Consider the following 27965-nt stretch of genomic DNA (forward strand, 5'->3'; position numbering starts at 1 on the left):
AATTGAAAAGCACTTGGTAAATTATTTTGTCAGACAATATTTACTACATGGAAGAGAGCCCTCTAGCTTGGATACAATCTATCTACCATATCAAGGTTTAGATTCGTATGAGAAGAATCTGAGCTAGCAATTAAAACAACAATAAGTGCTGTTCAGAGGTGGTTTTCAGCAGGTTCTGACCAGTTCTGGAGAACCGGTAGCAGAAATTTTGAGGAGTTTAGAGAACTGGTAGTAAAAATTCTGACTGGCCCCGCCCATCTATTCTCTGCCTCCCGAGTCCCAGCTGATTGGGAGGAAATGGAGATTTTGCAGTATCCTTCCACTGCCACGCCCACCAAGCCACGCCCATAGAACTGGTAGTAAAAAAATTTGAAACCCACCACTGGTGCTGTTGTTATAAACACTGTCAATGAGTGGCAAATGTACTATTTACTTTTGTCTGTTGATGCGAAACACTCTTTATGTCCTTTAGTGCAGGAAGATTCAATACGATTAATCCAGATGCTGAACATGTAAGATCACCATTACTATAGGTAAAGGTAAAGGTTCCCCTCGCACTTACGTGCTAGTAGTTGCCAACTCTAGTGGGCGGTGCTCATCTCCGTTTCAAAGCCAAAGAGCCAGCACTATCCAAAGACGTCTCCGTGGTCATGTGGCCAAGCATGACTCAATACCAAAGGCGCACGGAACGCTGTTACCTTCCACCAAAGGTGGTCCCTATTTTTTCTACTTGCATTTTTATGTGCTTTCGAAACTGCTAGGTTGGCAGAAGCTGGGACTAGTAACGGGAGCTCACCCCGTTACATGGCAGCACTAGGGATTCGAACTGCCGAACTGCCGAACTGCCGACCTTTCGATCAACAAGCTCAGCTGTCTTAGCCCCTGAACCATCGCATCCCTTATCACCATTACTATAGTGTTTAATATATCTGGAACCCTAAACCTATGCCAAATAAGCTGACTTTCATTAATCATCCCAAGTCGAAAAAAATACTATCTCAATTTGTATGGAAATTCCATTTTGTTCAACCGATTCAATTTTTAATTCCATCAATTACTTTTATTATGATTAGCAAGATTGAGTATTTTATTCTTACCTCTTTCAGGCAGGAGCAGTTGTTACATTCAAAACAATAGAAATGAAGGATAGCATATTTGAACTCAAGGATTCTATTTATTAAAAAATTATCCCATTTTTTAAAAAAATACATCCAAACTATACATTTTGTCTTCACTGTATTCCATCTATAAAATTTACCACAATAATGAGAACAACAATTTCATAAAAATATGGCTTTAAAAAGGTTGGTTTGTTCTGAGGACTTGGTATAGATCATGGTTATGATTAAATTAGGTCACATTACTTTCAGCAAATCTAAGTCCTAGACAAGATCCCACGAAGCTATTAATCATTTCCTTCTCCTTGTTAATGTTCCATTCATCTACTCCAACTATTTTAGAGAGAGAAATATTGTAATGTATACATAATTATACATAATTTAAGAAAACATTAAGGATGTGCTTTTTTTGCATTCAAGAATCAGTTATTTGCATTCGTTAATTTGTTTCTGAAGACCTCAGAGCTCTTAGAAAATGTTTTAACTATTATTAGCCTGTGTGTTATTCATGATTAATTGGCAGTGGGGTTATCAGATGTTTATACCTTGATCTGAAGCACAATCATCTGCCATGAGGTTTTTTCATTAATGTACAATATGTGTGTGTGTATTTGTCTGTGTGTGTGTGTGTGTGTGTGTTTCACATATGGTTTGCAGCTTTTATGGCTTATCTCATCATTCTTAGTCTTTGTAATTTTAGAAAACAGCAACATTTTAAAGAGAACATAATGAGAAATCAAGCTCACTTCTAATGGTAATTTTTTTATAGATGCCTGCCCATTTTAATTTCATTATTCATCAACAGCAGGGAATAAATCTGTCAGCCGAATAGCAAATATACTTTTGACAATATACTTAAAACAATACTTTATTTATAATTAGAAATTGATTTGTTATATAGGGTATGTGATTAGTGACTTATTATTGCTTTGATGCTATTTATTGTTAATCTCATTAAAAGTGTAATTGTAATTTGCTTATGGCTTTTTTAAAACATTTTTAGAATTTCCATCATGGTGTTCTTATACCAAGGTATTAGCCATATATCAAAATGTGATTTAAAAATCTCATGTAGCATCAATTGTTGCCAAGCAATAATTTTATTGAGATAGTACATACCTATTTATGTACATTGAAAGTAGGCTGATAATGACATGACTTTTATTATAAAATGTTTCCCCTTACAAAGATAAATACTTGTTACAAACGAAAGTAGATTTTGTAAAATCCTAGTAAATTTCTAGGACTTTACCTTAATTTTATAGGTTAGCAAGGAGAATATTCTCCTCAAGTTTGTTCTGTCTTGTTCCTATATACCTTAGTCTTTTATGATTGTTTTGAATTATTGTTCCTGCCTCTTTAAAATGTATTTATTTATTTATTATTACAGACTTCCTGTAATTGTTCTCTTTGGAATTTCTTAAGTTTCTTCAGCAAAATGTGTACAGCATTTTAGCTGCATGTTACTTCAGAAAGGTAAGTCATATATTTTATGGATGAATTAATACTACAGTTCAGAAATAACCTGCATGAGCTTTATGGAAACTGTTTACATAAAATGTTTTTTTTCTTCATTATAAAACGCAATGTGCACAGGACTTCAATTGTTAATTATACACAGTTTTTCTGACAACACAGTACTTTGCGGTGATCAAAAATTATATCATGAAAGTTTCTGTTTTAAAATTGTATAAATTATCAAAGCAAGCAGTGTAGTTCTGCTTTGTCTAATAGTTCTGTTTTGTCTAATAACTTCTTCTTTATCATAACTTTTGCATAGTAACATTTGTTTAATAACAAGGAAAAATAGATATTATACAGTTGTTAGAAGAATTTTCAATCTGATTACGAGCTGGGTCTCCCTATGAAGGACTTGAAGTAAAGGTAGAATTTATTTGATAACTAAACAGCGAAACCAATAATCAACCATCGAAGGTGGCCACAAGCAGTGAGAAAAGTCAGTTATATTTATAGGAGAGTTTGTTTCTTGTTTTAGAAAGCACTGTGGTTCTGTGGTTCGCTTGGGTGAGTGAGACAAGTCAGGTAGGAGAAAATGTAGTTTCTCACTCTGAGGGGTCTTGTAATTGTTGTCCTTTTGTGGGTACATGGTAATCTCATAGAATTAGAAGGATCATTTATATAATATAGTCTAATTTCTGCTCAGTTCAGAAATCCAAATTAAACCATCCCTATTGATAAGTGGCTCAGTGGCTAAGCTGCTGAGCTTGTCAATCGAAAGGTCGGCAGTTCAGCGGTTCGAATCCCTAGTGCCGCATAATGGGGTGAGCTCCTATTACTTGTTCCAGCTTCTGCCAACATAGCAGTTTGAAAGCACATAAAAATGCAAGTAGAAAAATAGGGACCACCTTTGGTGGGAAGGTAACAGCATTTCGTGCGGCTTTGGCGTTTTGTTATGCCAGCCACATGATAATGGAAACGTCTTCAGACAGCGCTGGTTCTTCGGCTTTGAAACGGAGATGAGCACTGCCCCCTAGAGTCGGGAATGATTATATAGAACATTGATTCCACCTAATATAGATTAAATAGAATTATATTATATTTATAATATTTACATTAAAATGAGTTGGAGAAGTGACTTTCTTTTGAACCTCAGGTGAAAATTCATGTAAGCAAACACTAAGTGATAATGGTTAGTATAGTGGGAATTGCAATTTAATAAAGTCTGTGATTGCAGACTGTGATTTGCAGATTTTTTTATTGTGAAAGCTTATGTATGCAACAGGAAGCAACAATAAGATTATTAGGCTTTTTTAAAGGGAAAACTTGATTTTGATTTAGTATTAGTACGTAAACTTTGAAAATAAAATAAGTTTATGGCATGAAAAAGTGCAGTTGCTACTTTATGCAGTGCTAAATAGGGATGTTGTTTGTTTTGCTGTTTCAGTAAACTATGTTGAATCATAGATATTCCTTTTCTTGTGATGAATACAAAATATATTTAATGCCAACCCCATCAGACGACTGTTGAAGCGATTTATTAACACTAACTGCAAGTTAGTGGAGAGTTCCTCCTGAGTTCCTCAGGAACTACCTTCAGATTCTCTGTGTTGGTATAAAGTCTCAATTCCTCAGAAATGGGGCTTGTTAAAATTGATCTTTATATACCAAGGTAAATGACTTATCATTATCAGTTTTCTTTATTACTGATGTTACTTGTCCCAGTAGAAAATATAAGGCATACACCTATTCCTTAAATGAAGAGTCAGAGCACATGATTACCAAGTTCTTTATCTGTGATTGCAAAATGTCTTACTTGTTTCTGCTTTGGTACTATTCTGTATGCATGAGTTCACACAGTTGTTATAGTAGTAACAGCTGCATACTACTGCATACAGCTCAGAGTCACTAAAACCCATCTGCCCTTGATCTAAAGACTTCCTGCAACAGCTATTGAAGCTTGCCTTCTTGCACAAGCAAACAGGGGTTTGACTGGAGAATTCTCCTAAGGAAGCAGAAGAGAGAGGAAGACAAAAAAGATTGAGTGATAATTGCTGGTTGTTTTCTGAATACTGAGGTATGATTCATAATTGCTGCTATTTCATAAATACTGCCAATGGATTATTGTATGTAACTAGACTATTCTTGCTGCTTATCCTCTTGAGGCACCAGTTACAGGTTACTGATTGAAGAACAGATCAAATCAATGACATCTCTTAGCAACAACATAGATGCATTTTTTCAGGAGTATCGGTCTTCTGCCTGGCCTTTTAGATCTCTCATTGATTCCTGTCATAAAGCCATCCACAGTGCTGCTACTCCCCCTCTTCTCTTTCCTTCAAATTTCCCTATCCTTATGGGCTTAAGAGAAATGAATAATTGTAATTTTTGTAGGTGTAGACACATCATGAAATGAGTATATCCTTTCTTTTTTTTTATTAATTAATTTTTTTATTACTTTTTTATAACGTTACAAACAAAAAAGAAAATACATTTATTCCACCCTTGTGCTATACATAAAAAAAAAAAGGAAGATTTGGGTCTTCGGATATGTCCTCATAATTGTCAAAATCCACGTTTTCAAGGTACAGGTACTGAGGCGTCCAATTTTCCAAACGCATAGTCCACAAATGGTTTCCAAATTTTCCAGAAGATATCTTCTTTATACACACCGCTTCTAATTTTAATACCACATGTCATTTTATCATTTAGAGCTAATTTCCACATTTCAGAATTCCACTCTTCTATTCCAAAAATCACATCTAATTTCCAATATCTAACTATTATAATTCTAATCAATTCTTTTTCATATTTTGTTAATTCTATTTCCTTAATTACCAACAATAATATAGTTTCCACTCTCAATGTTATTACTTTCCCCATCATTTCAAATATCATTTTCTTCATTCAGCAAATCTTTAGAGAGAAAAATATAATCAATTCTGGAATATGTATTATATATCTTAGAGAAAAAAGTGTATACTCTTTCAGTTCTTTTAACCTCTCTCCACACATCCACTACACCGTTTCGAAGCATCCACTTATTTAAAATCCCCATTTTATTTGCTCCTCCACAGCGAGTGGGGTTAATACTATCTATTTTATCTCTGATTAAGTTAAAATCCCCAGCCACAATTACTTTCCCTACACTTTCATTCTCCAAAATTTTTGTTATTTTTTCAAAAAATTCTCTTTGTTTCTCATTCGGTAAATATAAATTAACAAGTGTCACTTTTTCCTCATTAAGATTTCCCACAATTATTACATATCTTCCATCCTCATCCAAAATTACCTAATGTTTTTCGAAATACACCCTATCTGATATCAATGTTACAACTCCTCTGGCTTTTAAAATTCCAAATGCTTTTTCATATATTTGCATACCTTTTATATACATTCTATTTGAGTCTTCAGATTTCTGATGGGTTCCCTGTACCCTTCACATTCCATAACATTATTTTTATGACTCTTTAAACTGTAAATTTTTCAATCCTATCCCCGCCTCTTCCTTTCTATGCCCAAATCCCAACATTGAACTCCTAACAGACATTTAACATAAAAAAACAATTAAAAAAAACAAAAAAAAAATAAAAAAATAAAAAAAGACAAAACAAACAATAAAAAACAAACAATCTTCTTCCCCACATCCTCATCGGATCCGCCTCTATAAAGAGAATGGAGGAGAGGGGACGTGCCAATGTCCGGGTCACTTCTTTCGGGCTGTCTATTTAAATTCATCACTCAAGAAAAAAGAAAGCGGTAACTCTCTCCCGCATTCAGCTTCGTATTTTCCAAGACTCTTATCTGCTTCTTCTCCTGCTGTATTCTCACGACTTTTCTTCTGTTCGACCAACACAGGTGAGATTTCTTTCCTCTTTAACCCTTTAGAGTCTTGCCCAATAGCCCCTTTTTCTTCTTCTGGAGTTGATGTTTCCACATGTATTCCACCCATCTTAAGCATTTGATCTTTTATCTCCATTAAATCCTCCTCCTTGATCAGTCCAAGCTCCTGTAAATATAATATTGCATCTATGTCTGGGGTAATTGTGCGCATCCTTCCTTCATAAAAAATTTCAGTTGTTGTGGTGGCCTCCAATTATATTTAATTCCATTATTTCTCAAAACCTTTGTGATTGGTTTTAAAAAAAAATCTCCATGCCCTTTCTTCTCTTGATATATCCAGGAAGACTTGAATAGTCTTCCCTTCAAACTTCAAAGCATCTCCCATCTCTCTCACCTTGGCCATAACTTTCAGCTTATCACTAAGATTTGCAAACCTGACAAGCACATTCCTGTTGGAACCATTTTGCCTTCTATATCCAATTCTAAAAACACTTGCCAGATCTGTTATTGTAAGCGTAATTTGCGTGTCAAGATCATTAATCCATTTTAAAACCCGCTGTTTCAAATTATCTACCTTCTTTTCTTGAATTCCTCGAATAACCAAATTATGTTTCCTCATTTCTTCTTCCAGGAGATAAATTCTCTTGTCTTGCTGCTCATTTTTGTAAAATATCTCACCAATTTGCCGATCCACTTTTGCATCATGTACATGAATCTGCTCAAGTTCATCTTTAATAATTGTCATTTTCACTATTTGCTTTGCAAAATTTTCATTCATTTCTTGTTTCATTTTTTTCATTTCCAATGTCAAATTATCCATACGCTCCGATAATCCTACTATTTTTTCCCCAATTTTGTTTAAAGCCACAGCAACTTGCTGCATTTCTGAAAGTTGTTGAGTCATTTTAAAAAGTTTCAAACTAGTATTTCAAACCACTTTTGCAGAGGGTCTTAATGAAGATCAAGGGACAGCAATTTTTTAATTGAAGCTGAAGCGGCTTATTTTGCACTCAAAAATTTATTTCTCAACAGCTTGTAATTCTTAGTCACTCCCCAGAGAACACAGATAACTTCACAGCTTTCAAACAATAATCAACGCCATTTTATCTCCTCGTCAGCAAAGGGGGAAAAAAAGCAAAACCTTTACTTTATAAAAAAAAATCACTGCCTCGTTCCAACTTAAACTTCGGAGAAAACTTCTTTCCTTCTGTTATCTGTAATCATAAAAGTGCATAAACAAGCTATTAATTTCCTCTTTAAAAAAATTCAAGTCCGTTGGAAGGCAACGCCCAGTAAAATCCTGCTGCTTCGGACAAGTTTTCCCAATTTAATCTTATGAGTATATCCTTTCCAAGAGGTTTATTGCTACCCTGCCTTGTGCTGATTTGCAGTATATTTCTTTACTGTTGATGGTTGTTCATAAAAGGCAGAAGGTATTTACCATCCTGAATGCGGCTACAAGTATCACTACACTGAGTATTTTCTACCATTTGAATATCTTATTGGAGGCTCTATAAAGGACTTAGAAGGAAATCAGTTCCCCAGAGAACAATCTCTCTGCAAGAGCTTACAGGGAGAGCAAAGGAAGCTGGGGGAAGCACTTCTATTTTTACTGGTTGTATATCAGAACATGAAGATGGAGGAAATTACTTTCATTATTCACAGGGGACGTGCCATGTATATTTTCCTTTTTTTTTTTTTTTTACATTTATATCCCGCCCTTCTCCGAAGACTCAGGGCGGCTTACAGTGTATAAGGCAATAGTCTCATTCTATTTGTATATTTACAAAGTCAACTTATTGCCCCCCCAACAATCTGGGTCCTCATTTTACCTACCTTATAAAGGATGGAAGGCTGAGTCAACCTCGGGCCGGGCTTGAACCTGCAGTAATTGCAGGCTGCTGTGTTCTAATAACAGGCTTCTAACAGCCTGAGCTATTACGGCCCTAGCCCAATATTTTGTCATCCTTCCTCTGAATGACAAGATGCAGGAATTGCAAGCTTTGGAAGCGAAGATGAGAGTATTATAGACAAACCTATCCACTCTTTAGATTGTCAGGGTTAGAATTACGGTTGTAGAGAAGACAATGAGACACATTTAAATTGCAGAGCTGTGCTAACTAGGATCACTATACCACCTTTAGATTTCCCACCCACCTTGCTCCAGGCAGCTGGGGTAGAGTTTACCCAGTAGCCATCTAACTCCACCTCCAAAGAGATCTAGGTTTCTTGTAGAAAAAGGACACCAAAATGTGATATATAGTCAAAAAAAGTTGGTCTTTTGATGGGACTGACCAGCTAGTGATATTCCAAGTTAGAAGGGAAAAAGGATAGTCTTTTGAGGGCCATCAGGAGATATGGTTTTGACAAGAGGAAGATGTTACTATATTGGGCTAGGAGATCATCAGCAGCCATTATGGGCTCCTCCAAAGGATGACTATGCCCTACATCAGGTCTTGGCGGTTCTTCTTCAGAGTGGATGACATTGACACCTTTTAACAACTTGTTTCTGCTTTGATACTATTCTGTATGCATGAGTTCACACAGTTGTTAGAGTAACAGCTGATAGAACTCAAGTGTCACTAAAATCTTGAGTGGGGCTTTTCCAGAGATGTTGGGCAAAGAGATGTTAAATCATGCTATATCTGGCTCATTGAAATTGGCAAGGATCCCCTGCCCATCCCCTGATTTGTTGCTGGAGTCCCCATGGAATATCCTGATGAAAGTAATGACTCCTTCTCATCTTCTACTGCCCAAGAGGATTCAGGCTTTTATTTTTTATAGGGCCATTTTCAGTCAATCCATTATTTGCTGAGAAGAAAGTGAGAGGCTCAATGTTTTAAGATAGAAAATCTGAAGAAAACCTTAAAAGCTGTGGCAATTGTGACCAAGGTTTTCTTCAGATTTTCTAGTTTAAACAGTATATTGTCTTGTTTGGGGTAAAGAGCCAAAAGCATAAATAAGGCCAGCTTCTGTGCTGAGAACATCTTCATCGGGTAAGGCTGACTGATTCCCACAATCTTGCTCTCTCAAGGTTGGAAGTAAAAAAGCAATGACCTCGGGAACTAGCATATCAGCTATTAAAGATTTAACTTTTTCATCACAAAAGACTCTGGTAGGAAAAATTTAAAAGGAAGATAGATATGCTCTCATCTTGAATAGCATCAGAGGCTTCCAATTTGGGGCATCTGGGAGCCATTTGATAGCACACAGATCAATCTGCCTGCATTGGCAGTGAAGAAGGTGATCTAAGGAAGCTAGGATTGCTCTCCTGGTATTTCAACGTCCAACATTAAGTCTATTAATACAAATTCTGAGAGCAACCTGTTGTGTTTGCAGTGAATGATTTAATTTGGTAGGGGATTCTTTTCTGGCTTCCAATGAATTTTTAACATTTGTAAGTTCCCTTCTCTTTGATAAAGAGATTTATTCTTAAAAGCTGTGGCACAAGTTCTTTAGCTATTTCTTTGGCTCTTTGCTCCTTATTAGCACACTTGCCCAGAGTGGGAGATTTGACTGTGTCTATTACAAAGGCTTTTGTGGAAGTAGAGGTCCTTGCTTTTAAAGAAAGACAGCTTAAATATGTTTAGGATACAGATAAACAATTAAGGTGATAAGAATCCTAGAAAATAAATCATATTTATGAGAAATGGTTTCAAGTTTTAAATGTGCTTGGCCTAGGAAAGAAAATATTATGAAAAAACATAATACCTGTATTGAAGTATCTGAAAAGCTAACAAGTAGAAGACAGGTAGGATTGCTGTCTTGAGGACAGGACAAGAAACAGTGGCATTTTCAAGGAAATGGCATTTGGTTGAACATCAAGAAAAAAACCAGTATGAGCTATTCAATTGCCTTGGAAGGTGGTAGACTTTTCTTGATCAGAGCTGTGTAAACAGAGGCTGGATGACCATCTGATATGGATGCTGTAGTAGTGGGTTCCTGTATTAGTTAGTAGTTGCATTAGATGCTATCTAAGGTCCCATATAACCTATACATGCTATGATTCTATGCTAGAAAAAGGATAGTTCAATAACATTTGAAACATGGGCTTTTTGCAGGCACCAGAAAGGAACCAGATAGATATCCTTTCCTTTCTATGTTTGTGAGTCTGTATGTTTGTGAACAGCTGTCATTGGTAGAAATGAAATAGTCAATGAAAAGGAATCCCCTGATTTTATACCCACATCTCTACCCAGTTCAATGGTTCTGCACCGGGGTGAAATCTAAAAATTTTCCCTACTAGTTCTGTGGGTGTGACTTAATTAGTGGATGTGGCTTGGTGGTCAGGTGACCAGGTGGCCGTGGCCAATTAGAATAAATAATAAAAATAATAAACAAAGTACACAAAACAATAAGAAGTACGAAAACCCAACTTTCACACTTTACACACAAAACACAACACAAAATAACACAACTGACTCACACACAATGTAAAAACAGCTGCACTTCACCCAAAATGGCCCCTGCAACAAGCAGGAACTTCACACAACCACAAAAAGTTCAAAAACCAACTTTCACACTTTACACACACAAAACACAACACAACTGACTCACATACACACACAAAATGCCACATACAGCTTTGTGAGATTTTATGTGTTTGTGTAAAGTGAAACACTACAGAAACACACCAAATCTCAGAAAGCTGCACAAATATTTTATTTTTTTTATTTTAAATTTAAAACTTCCTTAACTTTAAATTGCTGTCTAAAAAAATAAAATAAAACTCCTTAAAAAAAAACCCAATTAACTATTTTTTTAAAGCTTTCCTCCCCACCCAGTTACTTACCCTATTGGAGGCAGGCAGATTCAGTTGCTCACCAATAAGATGGATTGCTGGCAGGCAGATTCAGTTGCTAGCTGATGCAATTGATTGCAGCAGCCAAAGCAAAGCTTAGTGAGCCCGAAAGAAGCAGCAAATAGGCAAGTGGGGACCGGGCGATTGGGTGGGCATGGGCGGAGGTGGAAGGGATTTTTGCTACTGGTTCTCCAAACTATCTGCCCCAATCGCTACCGGATCACCTGATCCGGTCCGAACCGGGAGCATTTCACCCTTGTTCTGCATCAAGTAAATGCATCCAGCATAGCCATTTCTCTATCTGATTCTAAAACAGTCATCTCCTCTTAAATGTATTGGCTCTTACCATTTGTACTCATTTATCTCTCAGGAAAAGAAAGAAGAGAGGGAGATGTCTGTTTACTTTATGAAATATAACACAGGAGAATTAAAAAAAACCTATATTAATAGAAAATAGATATAGTCCAGTCTCTTAAGATCTGAGTTATGGGAATTATTTAAAGACAATGGCAATCCTATGCAATCAGCTTTTGGAGAGGTACCTGAAGCAACATCTAAAAAGTACTAATGTATCTATAGATTGTTAACACTTCGTCCCTCCCCATTAATATATTTACATTATTTCATTTTTCAGGTCCATACATCTGAAACTGAACTTTCCAACCTAATGTATTGTACATTATGGTTCATGTCAACTTGTTTAGAAAATGGGTGTTCGGCATTCTCATTTTCATTTTGGTCCTGACTGTTTGTCTATGGAAGGAAACACGGAAAGGAACTTACATCTCCATAAAAATAGAAAGCCAAACTGATCATCTGCAGCTGTGGCAATGGATTAAAATGAAATCAGGAATGGGCCAGAATAAAACTGTCAATGGCGCAGGCAACATTACTTTGTCTAACAAAGAATCCCAGGTTAAATTTAATAATATTGAACCTAAGCCCAAGGAAATCAAAGTCTGGAACAAGTATAGTTCTTCCCAACTTCTTCACCCTAGTCTGCAAATGGCAAGAAAGCATTACTTAAAAATGAACAAATATCATGTGAAATACACTGGACCAAAGAATACTGTTAAACTCAGCCCAGAACAAGTGTTCTGCCAACTTCAGAAAAAAATAGACTTTAGGATGATAACTGCATCTGATGCCCCTTTTAATACGCCTGAATGGGAGACATACCTGCCTAAGACAAATATCAGCATGGAACTGGGCAAGCTGGGCCGATGCGCAGTTGTATCCTCTGCAGGATCTATTAAGCACTCACATTTGGGAGCAGAAATAGGTTTGTATTTGTGTATTTTTCTGTTGCAACTAAATATTATTAAAATGTTTTCCTGTTGAGTTTTCCATATAATAGGGCAGGAAAACTTAGTTTATCCTGAGCTAATTGTTAGAATCAGTGGAATGGTTTGTCTCTGGAAGTTGTGGGTGCCTCAACACCAAAGGTTTTTAAGAAGAGATTTGTCTGAAATGGTATAGGACAGGGGTCCCCAACCCCCAGTCTGTGGACCGGGACTGGTCTGCAGCATTCTGATAAATGGGCTGTGCAAACAAGCGAAGCCTCATACACGTGTTGCAAGCAGCATGAGAAACCATGGCCCTGCCGATTCATGGAAAAACCTCTCTCCATGGAACCAGTCCCTGATGCCCAAAAGGTTGGAGGCTTCTGATATAGTGTTTCTGCTTGAGCAGAGGGTTGGACTAAAAGACATCCTAGGTCCCTTCCAATTCTGTTATTCTGTTGATCTGAATACAAATATCTGGAGTGCGTGAGCTTAGACAAGGCTGAAAACCCCACCTAAGCCTAAGCCAATTTTTCCTGCTATCAACATGTACAGATTAAGGTTCACTTGGTCATTCCCCATACACTCCAGTTAATTATAATCAATCAGAATCACAGTGTGTTTCTTTATTGCAAGAGAGGCAGTTGCAGGCATTGGAGAAAACCATCTGTGACCAACTCTACATCTTGGTTAAAGATAGTTTAACTAAAGATACAATAAATAGTTTATCGTACAGAGATTAATGCTCTTGAGTTTTAAATGATCTCTCTCTCTCTGTAGAAATTATTTTTTTCAAAGGTTTAACATTAATGTAGAATCAGATCAACATAAATTAGTTATAAGACTATGGTATAAATTTTTGAAATACATGACAAGAACATTGAGGTGACATTGAAACTTCTTCCTAGTTTTTTTTTCTGTAGAACACAGGAGGATTTCATAGCTGAACTGCTGAAACTTTAAAGACTTTGTTCTGAGATGTACTCAGTTCATATGTTCTGTTTCTTTCAGACAACCATGATGCAGTCTTGCGATTCAATGGGGCCCCTACCAAAGGGTTTCAGGTAGATGTGGGTGAAAAAACTACAATACGCCTTGTTAATTCTCAGGTAGGTCAGCTAAGTAACAAGAGAAGTGGGAGATGTTGGGTGGTTTTCACAAGGGCTAGATCTACAAGGGTAGCCTGTTCCTGAACAGCAAGTTCTCCTGAACAGGCCACCCTCCAGGTTTCTTGCCTGAGGAGCCACAAGGAGGATAAAGGCCAGGTAAAAGGGGGTTGCTGGGTCCAAAAACTGGTACCATTTCTGCATCCAGTCCAGTAGTGGGTTTCAATTTCGGTCGCTACCGGTTCGCTCACATGTGCAGAGACATCCAGGCAGGTAGGCAGAGCCTCCCATCATCACCACTACTGGTTCGCCCAATCTGGGGTGAATCGGTAGTAATCCACCACTGATCAAGTCCAACATTGGCCCCTTCCCATCATGGCTGACTGGGGGAGGGAGGGAGGGAGGGAGCAGTCAATAAATAACTCTTCCCAGACTATGCTTGCTGGTTACTCCAAGCCCTGTGAATTGGATGTTTTCTTTTCCTTCCGCTAAAACAGGGGTGTCCAAACTTGCCAACTTTAAGACTTGTGGATTTCAACTTCGAGAATTCCTCAGCCAGCTTTGCTGGCTGAGGAATTCTGGGAATTGGTCCAAAAGTCTTAAAGTTGCCAAGTTTGGACACCCCTGTGCTAAAAAGATTTCTAGGCTGCTTGGGGGCGCAGGGGAGGATGGCAGTAGAATATGGCAGCCTCTGTGTTTGGCCATGTTGTGCTGTGTGGCCAAAAAGACAGAAATGGGTGGAGATAGGCTGGTGGGAAGAGTTGGAACGGAGGCAGTTGGCACAGAGAAAAGTAGCATGAAGTCTTTGCTTAATAACTGTGCAGTCCTTGCTTAACAACTATAACTAGGACTGCCATCGTAAAGCAGCACAGTCCCATGATGTTTTGCTTAGCGATGGAAATGCCAGCCTCAGTTAGGATCATAATTCAAATAATATCTTAGTTTAATTAAATGTTAATTGAATGTTATTAAGTTAAATTTAGCTTTTGTCCAGATCATATCTATTTCTGTCTTAGGCCTACCAGCTTTTTTACAGCTGACATTCAAGGACCATAGTCCAAAAATAGATTCAGTAGTTTGCTAAACGTGTCAAGATACGTTTCCCAATTTCCAGAAAGATTTCTTTATTTCTTTATATTATTAGTAGAGGTGCTTTTGAATATTTTCATAGTTTCCTCTGGTTTTGCAAGTTATTCTAACTTTTTATTTTATTTTATTAAAGGAAGAGAGTGCAGTAATTTATTGTCTTACAAATCTTTACATAAAATGCACACCCATCACCAATGCAAAGCCTGCCAAACCTCATGAGAATTTCACTGAAATTTTTTCTTTTCCATTTTTTGAAAAAAAAACATTGAAAGCAAGTTTTTCAACTTGAGCGAAAGAACAACCAAAATAAATCCAGGTGTAATGAAAGGCAATGCACTGTTTTTAGCTGTGCAATCCTTTTAGATGGCAACTTTTTGATACTTTAAAGTTACTTAACATATTCTTTAATTTTAAAAAAAGTACCAATTCAGCTTCTTATTTATATTGCAGGAATCCAAACATAAAGCAGCCAAGAGATGCAGCTTTGATTCCAAATACAGCTTTGACTCAAAATAAAGTTATTACCAGGAAGTGCTATATATGTGATTTGGATTTTGAGGAAATGACACAGGAAACTTTGTAGAAATTTCTGCACAGGATGGGGGCTGGGACGTTTTAAGCTTTCACAATTACAGTTCTGACAAACAACGTGCATGCTATTATTAGTCTTTGCAAGAAAAAAAATCTTAAATTAATGTCAATGATGGGGAAAAAACTTTACTGGGACATACAATCACCATGAAAATTATTTTCCCTTTTTCTAGTAAAAAAAGAAAAGAAAAGAAAAACAGGACTAATAACGATGCTAATACTCTACCTAAAAGTTGTAAGTGGGAATAACCCCTATGATGGATTTCATGAAGTTCAGTATAATTCTGCATATGTTTACTTAGTATTAAGCAAGTCAGTGGTGCAATAACTGTATCTGGAGTTGACCTAGAATAGTAGCCAGGTCTGTTAGCTACTGGAAAAGAAAATTTTTTTTCTGCAAAAACGTAAAATTACTCAATCTGACTGAATTTGTAGTCTACCATCCTGAAGAGTGCAAATTAGAGAAGGCTACTTTAATTAAATAAACAAGTGCATTCCTCATTTTATGATATATTAAAATTGTTGTAAAATGTTAAAAGGGAAGAATGAAAACAAATATCATGAATGGTTTTATTTCAAATTCCAAGGCTGTGTGTTTTTAACTGGGTCCATTTTTTATGATTCGTTCAGTCTTCAACAAAGTTAAAGTTAAAAATCTAATTTAGTCAAAAAAAAATCATGTTCTCTGCAGTTCATAACAATCTATTGTTTATATTTTTACACTTCGTATGGGACCACAATTCCATATTTCACTAGTAGCCTTCTTCAGTGCGGTAGCCTCAACCTACATTGCAATTCTAAAGACTTCTAGCCAGTTTCAGAAGTTGTAGCCTAACATTTTGGGGGGCACAAGGTTGGAGAGGAGTACTCAAGAGATTCCATATGCATTGCAGCTGAGTCCATCAAACAACACTGGAACACATGAATCACTCTGCATATGATGAATGCAGTGCAGTGATAGAAATGGAGCCACTGAAAATCATTCCTTCTATACCAATACTTGCAAGTTTATCTGAACACATGAATCACTCTGCATATGATGAATGCAGTGCAGTGATAGAAATGGAGCCACTGAAAATCATTCCTTCTATACCAATACTTGCAAGTTTATCTGAACACATGGAGAGAATTTTTATATATATATATATATATATAGGTCTTTGGTTGTTCGGGTTTTCTCCCGTGTAAAATTGGAAGTGTCTTGGCGACGTTTCGACGAAGTCTCATTCGTCATCTTCAGGCTTCAGCTTCGTGCTTCTGGGAAGCAGAAGCCTGAAGATGATGAATGAGACTTCGTCGAAACGTCGCCAAGACACTTCCAATTTTACACGGGAGAAAACCCGAACAACCAAAGACCTATATACAAACACCCGTGAAAACCTCAGAAAACAAATATATATATATATATATATATATATATATATATATATATAGGTAGTCCTCGATCTATGACCACAATTGAGCCCAAAATTTATGTTGCTAAGTGAGAAATTTGTTAAGTGAGTTTTGTTCCATTTTATGAGTTTACTTGCCATCTTTGTTACGTGAATCACTGCAGTTGTTAAACTAGTAACACAATTGTTAACGATTTGATTTCCCCATTCCCTATTTGCTTGTCAGAAGGTTGCAAAAGGTGATCACATGGCCCCAAGACACTGCATCCGTCATAAATGTGAATCAGTTGTCAAGCATCTGAATTTTGATTATATGATCATGGGGATGCTGCAATGGTTATAAGTGTGAAAAGAGTCATAAGTCACTTTTTTCAGGACCATAACTTCAAACAGTCATTAAGTAAACTGTTGTAAATCGAGGATTACCTGTATTTTAGAAGTAGTAGAAATAAAATTAATGCTGAAGTGAAAATTAGTTGATACACTAAAGTTGGCTGGCCAATAGGAATATTGCATTATTGGTTAATTGGTGTAATTATACCAAATGAAACAATTAATTGAAAATTTAAAAAGAAATGAGAGACCAAGCAGTTAAATAGATAACAAAGTGAGCAGTTCATTACAATCAATACAAAACAGAATTACTAAATGGTGGGTTTATAACAGTTAAATAGAATTCAATAAGGCACTGAGAGCAGAGATCTCAAGTTGTAGTTCTGATGCATTGTGCTCAGCTAAAAATAACCCAAAATATGCAGAGACAGGATATTAATGTGGTAGCTGAGTTAACGGATAAGGACTTTGTTAAGACAAGTTCGTTATAAACAGCCTTATCACTGTAGTTCACAGAGTTTAGAAAAGTAAACAAAAGTCTCCAAGTCCTTGTTTAATGGTGGTCCGCTGCCTCAGTTGAACATACAAGGCTATGGCAATTGATACTCTTCTGAAGAACCCATCGATTTATGAGTAACATCATTAAAAACTCAACTTCTCTATAAACCAAAAATAAAGTTATAGCATAGTATTATAACAGAAATAACTCAGCTATCTTCATATAGGTATTCTCTGCCAGAGACAGCATTCTTTCCTTTTTTAATATTTTTTTTGTAAAAAGGAGAATAAAAACTAACAAGAACTAGTATAATGAAAAAGAAAGCATAAAAAGTAGAAGGGAAACAAGAATGAAGCCGAAATGCGAAAAGGATAAATGAAACGTAATAGAAAGAAGTAACCTCCAATTTTCTTAGAACAATTATGAGAACAAATACAAAATTACTTCTTACTCTATGGTTACAAAAAAAATCTCTCTTTTTTTCTATAATCCAGAGGCAACATTTTTTTGAAAATTAATGTTTACATTTGGAAGCCGTTACAGTCATCTGGGAATTAAAGGCTATGCTGGACCTTTATTACAAAATTATACAATGGAAATTGTACGAAAAATTGAAAAAGGGAACTCTGATTTCTGCTGCCTATCAGAGTTGGATACTGGGCATTATCTGAATAAAAATTAATGCATGCACTCTCCAAATAATTATCACCTGTAAATCTCTTGTATCTTTCTTCATCCTGTACTTTATTTATCTATGTTCCACATCTAGGCAATGATATTGCATTTACTTGGGTTAGAATAGATTCAAAATGCAAACATTATTTGTAGGGTCCACATTTGTTATTTCTCTGGAATAATCAAATTGGCTCATGGATGTCCTACTTGGGTTCTTTTAGTTGTGAATATGTCATCCAGCTTTGCATGCAGTAGAATAGGTATATTGTATACTGTCTGCAAAAAATTGTTTGTTTGTTTATTGGATTTATGTGCCATCCATCTGGAGATAAGTCTGGGTGGCTTACAAACATTAAAACCAGAAACATTAGAAAGATAAAATAGTAATAATCATAGTTATACTAAATATTTATCATTAAAAGGTTAAAAGCGCGGCAGAGAAAGGACCACGGACTAAGTGGGGGTGGTAGACCTTTTCTCAATCTATCAACTGCCTCCAGAATCCCTCCCTGTTGGGACTCCCTAGGTGGCTCAGTGGCTAAGACACTGAGCTTGTCGATCAGAAACGTCGGCCGTTCGAATCCCTAGCATAGATCTCCTGCGTGAGCAGGGACTTGGACTAGATAACCTCCTAGGTCCCTTCCAACTCTGTTATTGTTATTTTGGAGACCCCAGGCCTGCTGATAAAATCAGATCTTCAGGGCCCTTATGGAAGGTCAGGTGGGTCAGTGCAGATGTCACCTCAGGAGAGTATGATATTCCATAGGGTTAGGTTACAGGTTAGGGTTGTTCAATGCTATGGCAAAATTTCAAATGATAAAAAATTCATCAGGGGAGGAGTGTGTGTGTCTCTGTGTGTGTGTGTGTGTGTCTGTGAAGTTATTTGAGGTATCTCTATTACTGTTTCACAAATAAAATAGGGAAACCTGTATGAATGCAAAGGTTCAAGATCACGGGGACATTGGAAATACATTTCAGATCTTTGCTTAAACATTCAAAATTAGAATTTGACTAAGCCTGTACTGTGTGTGTGGTTGTTATATGACTCACAGAAGTGTTTAATTCTTCCTCTCCATGTTAACCCTGCTTCATGCACTTGAATATTTTTTGCTCACAGTATGTAATTTACTATGACCGAAACCTCACCGAGATAAGAAAAGAAAATGTAAAATTCATGCAGCAGTAATTTATTCCCGTTAACTCTACTGTCATATAAATTAAGGGCTGGTGGGTCATGGAAATAAGTGAGTTTGTTTTTGCTCGTGGTGCTGTATATACAAGATCTTCCGTGCTATCTCAAGTCCTACACAGAGAAGTTGTGTAATGCATCTGGAAAGCATCAGGTTGGAGAAGCCTAATTTAAAATAATGGCCCAAATAAAGCCATGTTATCTGACTCAAGTTAGCCTTCTATAATCTCAGATACATGCACTTCAACTTTCAGAATTCTAATGAACTGAGAATTCTAGGAACTGGATTGCATATACATGGAGGGCATTCAGATTGGGAATGGATGCCCCAGACTTTTTAAATAGGGAAGAATGCAATGATCTCCATCTCTTTTGTCATTCCTAGCTTATTACTGTTGAAGAAAAGAAGTTTGTTTCAGATGTACAATTCAGCTTTGGAATCATCATTCTGTGGGATCCAGCACCATATCATGCCAGTATTTATGAGGTAAATTTCATGGGTGTACAGTATACAGGATGTCTAGAAAAGTTGGTGGGCCATGGGATAGTTCCATATTTCATATATACTTCCCTTAGTACTTCATTGAGATGTTCTCTGGTCTCCAATTTCAATGAACTCCTTTTAAAGAGTTTTCTTTTAATATAGCCTTACTATCAGCATCACACAAAATATTCCTGCTTGGGAGATTGGCAACAGCCACTTAACGTAGTTTATAGGTTTTCAAATAAAACTGTTCTCAAAGATCTGAGTATTGTATTGCTGGTGTGACAGACACCCAGTAGCAAAACACAGTATAAACATAGTTTACTGCCTTCCTATGCTTCCCAAAAACATTACTGTGTCGCTTGGCAGTGAAGAACATGGTATTTTTCCTATTATTAACTTTTTTCACTGTTAATTTGATAGTTTCACTTTGTGCTTTGTAAAAAAAAAATGTTTTGGAATTTAACATATCTATAACCACAAGAGAGAGCTCTTCTACAAGGAATCATTGCTTAAGACTTACCTGTATTTTTTTCTGGACTAGTTAGTTTATTCTTGAACTATATCTGAGAAAAAGATCCAAGGACATTTAGAGCAGTAAAAGTACATTTAAATTCTATTACATTTTCTATTTATTTAATGATATGCTATTTTCTATTTTATGCTGTATCATTGCTGTAGGGATAGCAGAAGGAGCCCCTATAAACACACACACACACACACACACACACACACACACACACACACATAAATACATACAATTACTTGAGATTGTCATTTCAGCAACAATTGTTATAAGATTTGCAATTAAGAGCTTTCTTTATTCCTACTTTTTATACTACATCATATAAATACTTATATAATATTTAAGAAAGCTATAAATGAATGTTACTTTATATTTAACATCTTACCTTTAACATTTTAATATTCATTTTTAAATCTGTTCAATAAAAATACATTTTAAGGTCAAATCTGCCATTTACTTTCTAGAAATGAGTAAGAGAAGACAGGATAAAAGGATAAAAATTCATCCAGAGTGGAAGAAATCCAACATGAAACTGGTTCCGCTGTGTGTGTGTCTGTGTGTAAGGTTGTACTTGTGATGAAGATTGGATGCTACTTCTTTATATTTTTTATTTTTTTTCTATATACACTTTATTCTTTTTTAAACTTTCTTTTGTATTTTCTTTTCTCTCTGTTATTAAAACTTTTAATAAAAATGTTTCTTTAAAAGGATCATATTTCCAAAGAGGAGATTTGCAACTCATTTTCATTTCTGGCTTCAGTGGTTTCAGAAACCAGACTACCATTTCTTTGAAAGCTACAAGCATTATCGGAAGAGACATCCCAACCAGCCTTTTTATATCCTGAATCCCTACATGCAATGGCAACTCTGGGATATCCTTCAGGAGAATTCACCGGAAGATATTCAGCCAAATCCACCCTCTTCTGGCATGCTTGGTAAGTCTTTGGTTTCTCCTTTCGATTTGTATCCCTATTTTAGAGAAATAAAGTACAAAGATGATATTATGTAACAGTGATGGAATTCAAATTTTTTACCACCGGTTCTGTGAGCGTGGCTTTGTGGGCATGGTGTGGCTTGGTGGCCATGGCAGGGGAAGGATACTGCAAAATCCCCATTCCCTCCTCACTCCTGGGAGAAGGGTACTGCAAAATCTCCATTCCCACCCCTCTCTGGGGCCAGCCAGAGGTGGTATTTGCCAGTTCTCCGAACTACTCAAAATTTCTGCTACCAGTTCTCCAGAACCTGTCAGAACCTGCTGAATTTCACCCCTGTTATGTACAATATACAGGCAGTCCTTGACTTAAGAGCCCAAAATTTCTATTGCTAAGTAAGACATTTGTTAAGTGAGTTTTGCCCTAATTTATTATCTTTCTTGCCACGGTTGTTAGGTGAATCACTGCAATTGTTAAGTTAGTAAGTTAGGAAAAGATTGGCAGGGAATTCTTCAAGTTTTCTAGCATCAGAGGTTTCTGGGCAAAAGAAGAGGATTTTTTCTTTGTTTTGTTTTGTGTTACTATTAATATTTTTGCTGCTAAAGTTTCTTTAACATGCCTAAAATTATCTCTCTCTTTCTCTTCTCTAGGCATTGTTCTTATGATGCACTTCTGTGATGAGGTGAACGTTTATGAGTTTCTCCCCTCTAAGAGGCAAACAGACATTTGCCATTATTACCAGGATACATTTGACCAAGCATGCACGTTGGGTGCCTACCACCCACAGCTCTTTGAAAAAAATATGGTAAAGCACCTTAATCAAGGCACAGATGAAGATATTTACAATTATGGAAAAGTGACTTTACCAGGCTTAAGGAAAGCACAATGTTAGGAGTATGAATCCCATATTCTGGGCTTGGGAGCCTGTCTTGAATCACAAAGCACTTTAATTTTTAAAAGTAAGAGTTGTAAGGGCCCTGTCAAGAAACCAAGGTGCAATTCTTCCACTCCATTTGCCTTAATTCAGGATTGCAACATGTGCCAGAGACATATACAGCATTCTGCAGAATGCATTTCTAATGAGTGCCAAGAATGTAATTACCCATCAGTTATTACAGAAATACAATGAAAAATCTATTCTCAAAAATTAGACACAATTGGTTTGTGTCTAATTTTTGTGACTGAATTAAAAAAAAATACAGTTGCTGCTTCAAAGCGTCTAGATCAGGGGTAGTCAACCTTTTTATACCTACCGCCCACTTTTGAATCTCTGTTAGTAGTAAAATTTTCTAACCGCCCACCGGTTCCACAGTAATGGTGATTTATAAAGTAGGGTTGTGGGGGAGGGGCGCCGGCTACCAGCTCTGCTTGTCTGTTACAGCTGGGTAGTGTGGGGGTAGATGTGCAAGCTATTCTGGGATGAGGCTCTTTTGTTTGCGGTTGCACTATAGCGCCATTTGGTTTCACTTACATAACGTGAACTAAACTTATGCGTGGGCGATACAAATAGTATATTTTTATAAATTTAAATTGTCACGGGAATTTTATGAAAACCTAATAAAAATTTTAAATAATGCTATGAAAATTTTTTTAAAAGTCAATTAAATTTAAAAAAAGGCAAGTGCTTCAGTATCGGACAAAACCCCTACCGCCCATCATGAAAACTGGAACGCCCACTAGTGGGAAGTATGGACCAGGTTGACTACCACTGGTCTAGATTTTAGAAACAAGCCAGTGGTGGAGGGACCAGGATTTCTGTGCCTTGTTGTCAGACGTGTCTGTTCTGCACTATTCAGAAGTCAATATAAGAATATGATCCAAAAAGGCAACGGTGTGAGAAAAATATATGAATTTAGAGAGCCATTTGTAAGGCCAGGTATGCCGATAGACAAATAAAGACTGGAAATTCATGAAGTCCACATTCTGGACAGAGGATTACTGGTTAGAAAAGGAGTAAAAGAGGCCATATATGTTAAAATTGAATAGCCTTTTCTCAATAGAGGGGAAGGGATAGACACCACCTATCTCCTGTTTATAACATAATCCTTTCAGCAGTGCCAAGAAGATTCCACATCCATTTGCATTCTGATTCTGACTCTGACGGCACAGATAAACCCCCCAAGAGGCCTCAATGACTCTCAGAGAGCTAATGACTCACCTTGAAAGTGCTAATGACGAGATGACTGCAAAAAGTATAAATCCTTCCATGCCACATCATTCAGTCAGAACTGAGTATGCTTCTTAGATAAGAAGCGAAACATCTTCAAGAAAAAAGAAAGTCAAGTTGCCTATTGAAAGAACACCTTTGGGACAACCATGACCTGGATGACAGAATCTCCATAGACACTGGAATTGAAAAATAATATATCACTGTTAGAGGAATGAAATCCAGCACTCAGCTCAAGCCTTTGCCAAGACATTTTGCAATCCAAAGTGAAGGACGAGATGACTTTCCATGTTTTAGCCAAAAGTTAGTACTCCAGTGCTCTTATAGGTAGCAGAGTAGTGTAGCAGGCATGGCATATGCCACTTTCCAACATCTTAATGCTGCTAGTCATCAGCATTTACTGTCTGAAGCGAGTGCCCCATTCTGGAGGACCAATTCTGGAGGAGCTGAAAAAATGCTATTCCGAATTGGATGTTGCAGATACTATAAAGTGCCAAATTCTGTTAAATGCCTGATATGCTGTGATACCTTCAATATCACTAAAATAAACCCAGTATTAAGAATTTGAAAGTAATTTTTACAAATCTAATTGGATTCATCTTCTCTATATGTCATTAAGGATGGAGCTATGAAAAATGTGCTTTATTTTGTTTCCAGAATACGTTTTGCAGGGAAAGACTTTTTCTACAGATTCTACAATTTCTATATAGTCTGAAAACTGTTTTTCATAGATGATGTTGAAAAAGACCAAAACTCAATTAATACTATATACACTGTAGAATGTTTCTGTTTTTCACATATGTATATTCATATACACAATACACTTCCTCTGAGCACACGGCCCAGGCTGTTTCATTTTAGCTGATTTATCAGAAGAACTAAACTGCTAAGATAATAATGTGTTGTGACAGCTTGTTTAAGTCACTTTCCAAACTCAAATATTGACAGGGGTGCTGTTTTTGTCATGCCATGTTTCCCCAACTCTCTACCCTCTTAGTTTCAGTGAGGAAAACATTGGCAGAGGCTATTCTGAGTTCAATCTGATGAATTGAAAAGCAGTAGCTCTAAACCAGGGGTATCAAACAGAGGTGGGTTTCAGCAGGTTCTGACTAGTTCTGGAGAACCGGTAGCGGAAATTTTGAGTAGTTCAGAGAACTGGTAGCAAAAATTCTGACTGGCCTCGCCCCCATCTATGCTCTGCCTCCCAAGTCCCAGCTGATCAGGAGGAAATGGGGATTTTGCAGTAACCTTCTCCTGGATTGGGGAGGGAATGGTGATTTTACAGTATCCTTCCCCTGCCACGCCTACCAAACCATGCCCACCAAGTCACACCCACAGAACTGGTACTAAACAATTTTGAAACCCACCACTGGTATCAGACTCACATAGTCACAGTGGTGTCACATGATGTATCGTGACTTTTTCCCCCTTCGCTAAACTGGACATGGTCATGGCCAGTGTGTAATGCATCTGGCCCATGGGCTGGGAGTTTGGCAGCCCTGCTCTAAAGTATCCTCTGATCACTGTTTCAGGGCCTGCAACTGTGCAACTGAGGAAAACTATTGTTGGTATAATTATACCTGCAACACTTTTTGCAGCCATAATTAGTACCTCAAGATTATCAGACCTCTTTTTATTAAAAAAAGGAACACTTGCATCCATCCTAGCAACTTAATGAATATTTCAACATCATTTTGTTATATTTGTTTCACCTTGCCACTGTTTCAAATGTATTATAACCTTTTTTTTTTTGCCTTCCTGAGGCTTGCTTTTATACTTCGACTTTGTTCCTATATCTTCATATTGATAGATATGAAAGGGCTACTTTGGGTATTATTTCTGAAGTAATTTGCTATGTTGACTTTAATACTGTTCTTTTAAAAGAAAAACAAATGTATTAATATAATTTTATCGGTGAACAATTAATATTTTTCCAGGACAAAAAAGTATTCTAAAACATTATGATTACAGGTCATACTTGACATACAACAGTTCATTTAGTGATCATTCAGATTTACAATGGCATTGAAAAAAATGATTTATGACCGTTTTTCACAGTTATGATCTTTGCAGCATCCTCATGATCATGTGATCAAAATTCAGGTGCTTGGCAACTGGTTCATATTTATCACCATTGCTTTGTCCCAAGGTCATGTGATCCCCTTTTGCAAACTTCTGGCAAGAAAAGTTAATGGGGAACCCAGATTCACTTAACAACCCGTGTTACTAACTTATTGTTGTGGCCCGCCAGACTCCTGCCAGACAGAGACAGTACAGAGGTTGGGGAGGAACATGGCCAGTCCTGGAGTCTGGGGAAGGCTCTGATGAGTGCTCTGCGTAAGAGGCAGAGATGGGGCCAGGGCCGTCCAACAGTTATCAGCTACCTTCGGATGTCGGAGCCTGAGTTGGCCGTGTTGCTGGACAAAAATCTGGCTTGGGGTTTTATCCAGCCCTCGTCATCGCCAGTGTCCACCCTGGTGTTGTTTTTGAAGAAGAAGGTTTTTACCTGGTTATTGTGCTATCCTTATTCTACCTGCTTTTTGGTTTCATGTATTCCTTATGTATGTAATCAGAATGTAGTCCATATATGAAAGAGGGTCAACATCCATTTGAATAACTGTGTAGTTGATGAAATAATAAATTCCTCATAAGATTCCAATTCATTATCAGCTTTAAGTACAGTATGTAATTATACATAACAAAAGTTATGGTTTTGAGGAATGCAGATGCAATTTGTAGAAGGGAACACCCATATCTCAACTTCTAACTTTCTAGTGTATATAAAACCAACACCAGCTATTTTACTCTTACAATTATCTATATACATTTATTTGAATTTCTTTAGTCAGATCACTGTCTGGTTTTTCAAGTATCTTAGTAATATGAAGGGGAGATAGAGAACTTCCCAAGGCATTGAAGAGATAACTGTGGAGGTTGTGCAAAATGGCCATACTCAACTAAAACTTGGATAATTAGTGCAAGCCTTAATTATGCATTATTTCTACATGAAATGGTGTCATATAAATTACTCCATCCAGCCACAGAATCTGAAACAAGTATATAATGTCTTCTTTAATTAGTTTACATACCTGAAAAATGTTGTTTTCCAAAACCATTTGAAGGCAATGATGTCATTCAATAATGTTATATTTTTAATGGACTTGAATTAAAAGAACTATTCTTAAGATCCAAATCCCAGACAATATTAAATACTTTTCATTTTTGTTCCAAAATGTGCTTTGTCTCAAGGTGTGTTTCCTTACTATTTTTATATTCCTGTAAAGAATTGTTCTATTAAGAAGCGTTTGCATTTTTTTTTCAATTTAAATCTGTAAAGCATCAACGTCTGATTTGTCAATAATGTTCTTTAAAATACTATGAAATAACTCTGAAGGACCCAAAGATGTAAATTTTGCAATAAAAGTTTTGTAAAGTCATTGTTTCTATTCCTATTTGCTTCGTGACATTTCTTTAGTTGAAGTGAAATTAGAATTTGAAACTGTGCGGATAAAGATGTGATTCAATTGGAATACATTGGCAGGAGTGTCAAACTTGATTGCATTGCAGGCCGGATCGTGATGATTGTGATGTATGGGGACTTCTTTTGCCTTTGTGGAACCGGGATGGGCATGGCCTGCCCAGGCCATATCTGGCCCACGGGCCACCTGTTTGACACCCCTAAAATACAGCTTGGAATTGAAACTGGAGAAGAAATTACATAGAACTCTCATCCTCTCTGCTGGAAACAGCAAGCAAATAGTCTTCTGCTTCTCCAGCTAGCTACTGCAGGGTTGTTGAAAGCTTTACACTTAAATTTATTAGAAACAGAAGAATTACAGAGTAAAATAAAATGTGCTAAATAGAAAAAATTTTAAACATGCAAATATACCAGGAAATCTATTACCCTATTACTTTAGACATAGGAAATACAAAAATACCATAATTAAAGAGTCAAAATTGTTACGTTCAAGATCAGAAATAGTAACAGAATTGGCAGTTTAAAAGAAAATAATTATTTTTTATTTATTTTATTTATATATTTATTTATTTATTTTGTCAAACACAACAGTGTATATAAATATAAGCATGAAATAATCATACAAATTGGATACAATCAAAGGGAACATAAGGACAGGGACAGGAGGCACGCTGGTGCTCTTATGCATGCCCCTTACAGACCTCTTAGGAATGGGGTGAGGTCAATAGTAGATAGTCTTTGGTTAAAGCTTTGGGGATTTTGGGAAGAGACCACAGAGTCAGGTAGTGCATTCCAGGCATTAACAGCTCTGTTACTGAAGTCATATTTTGTACAATCAAGATTGGAGTGGTTCACATTAAGTTTAAATCTATTGTGTGCTCATGTATTGTTGAGGCTGAAGTAGTCTTCGACAGGAAGGACATTGTAGCAGATGATTTTATGAGTTATACTCCAAGACTAATCACGATGAAGCTGCTGTGGATAAATATATTGAAAAGT

General features: G+C 36.7%; 1 protein-coding gene across 6 annotated transcripts in view; it reads left to right on the top strand.

Annotated features, from left to right (window-relative positions):
• The window catches only part of ST6GAL1 (ST6 beta-galactoside alpha-2,6-sialyltransferase 1), a 65688-nt gene extending 38763 nt beyond the window's left edge, over positions 1–26925 (top strand). For 2 of the 6 annotated variants that reach the window (XM_058189339.1, XM_058189337.1), the window contains 7 exons: positions 2509–2594; positions 4513–4653; positions 11855–12502; positions 13515–13612; positions 19765–19866; positions 21150–21324; positions 21972–26925. In XM_058189339.1, the coding sequence (XP_058045322.1) occupies positions 11902–12502; positions 13515–13612; positions 19765–19866; positions 21150–21324; positions 21972–22213 (1218 nt within the window). In that variant the 5' untranslated portion in view covers positions 2509–2594; positions 4513–4653; positions 11855–11901 and the 3' untranslated portion in view covers positions 22214–26925. Of the gene's footprint in view, positions 1–2508; positions 2595–4474; positions 4654–11854; positions 12503–13514; positions 13613–15218; positions 15525–19764; positions 19867–21149; positions 21325–21971 lie in introns of those variants that run through there. The other 4 variants (XM_058189336.1, XM_058189335.1, XM_058189338.1 and 1 more) reach the window with 3 other exon arrangements.
• Positions 26926–27965: the final 1040 nt, after the last annotated feature.

This window comes from Ahaetulla prasina, chromosome 6 (genome assembly GCF_028640845.1).
Source record: "Ahaetulla prasina isolate Xishuangbanna chromosome 6, ASM2864084v1, whole genome shotgun sequence".
Lineage (NCBI taxonomy): Eukaryota > Metazoa > Chordata > Lepidosauria > Squamata > Colubridae > Ahaetulla > Ahaetulla prasina.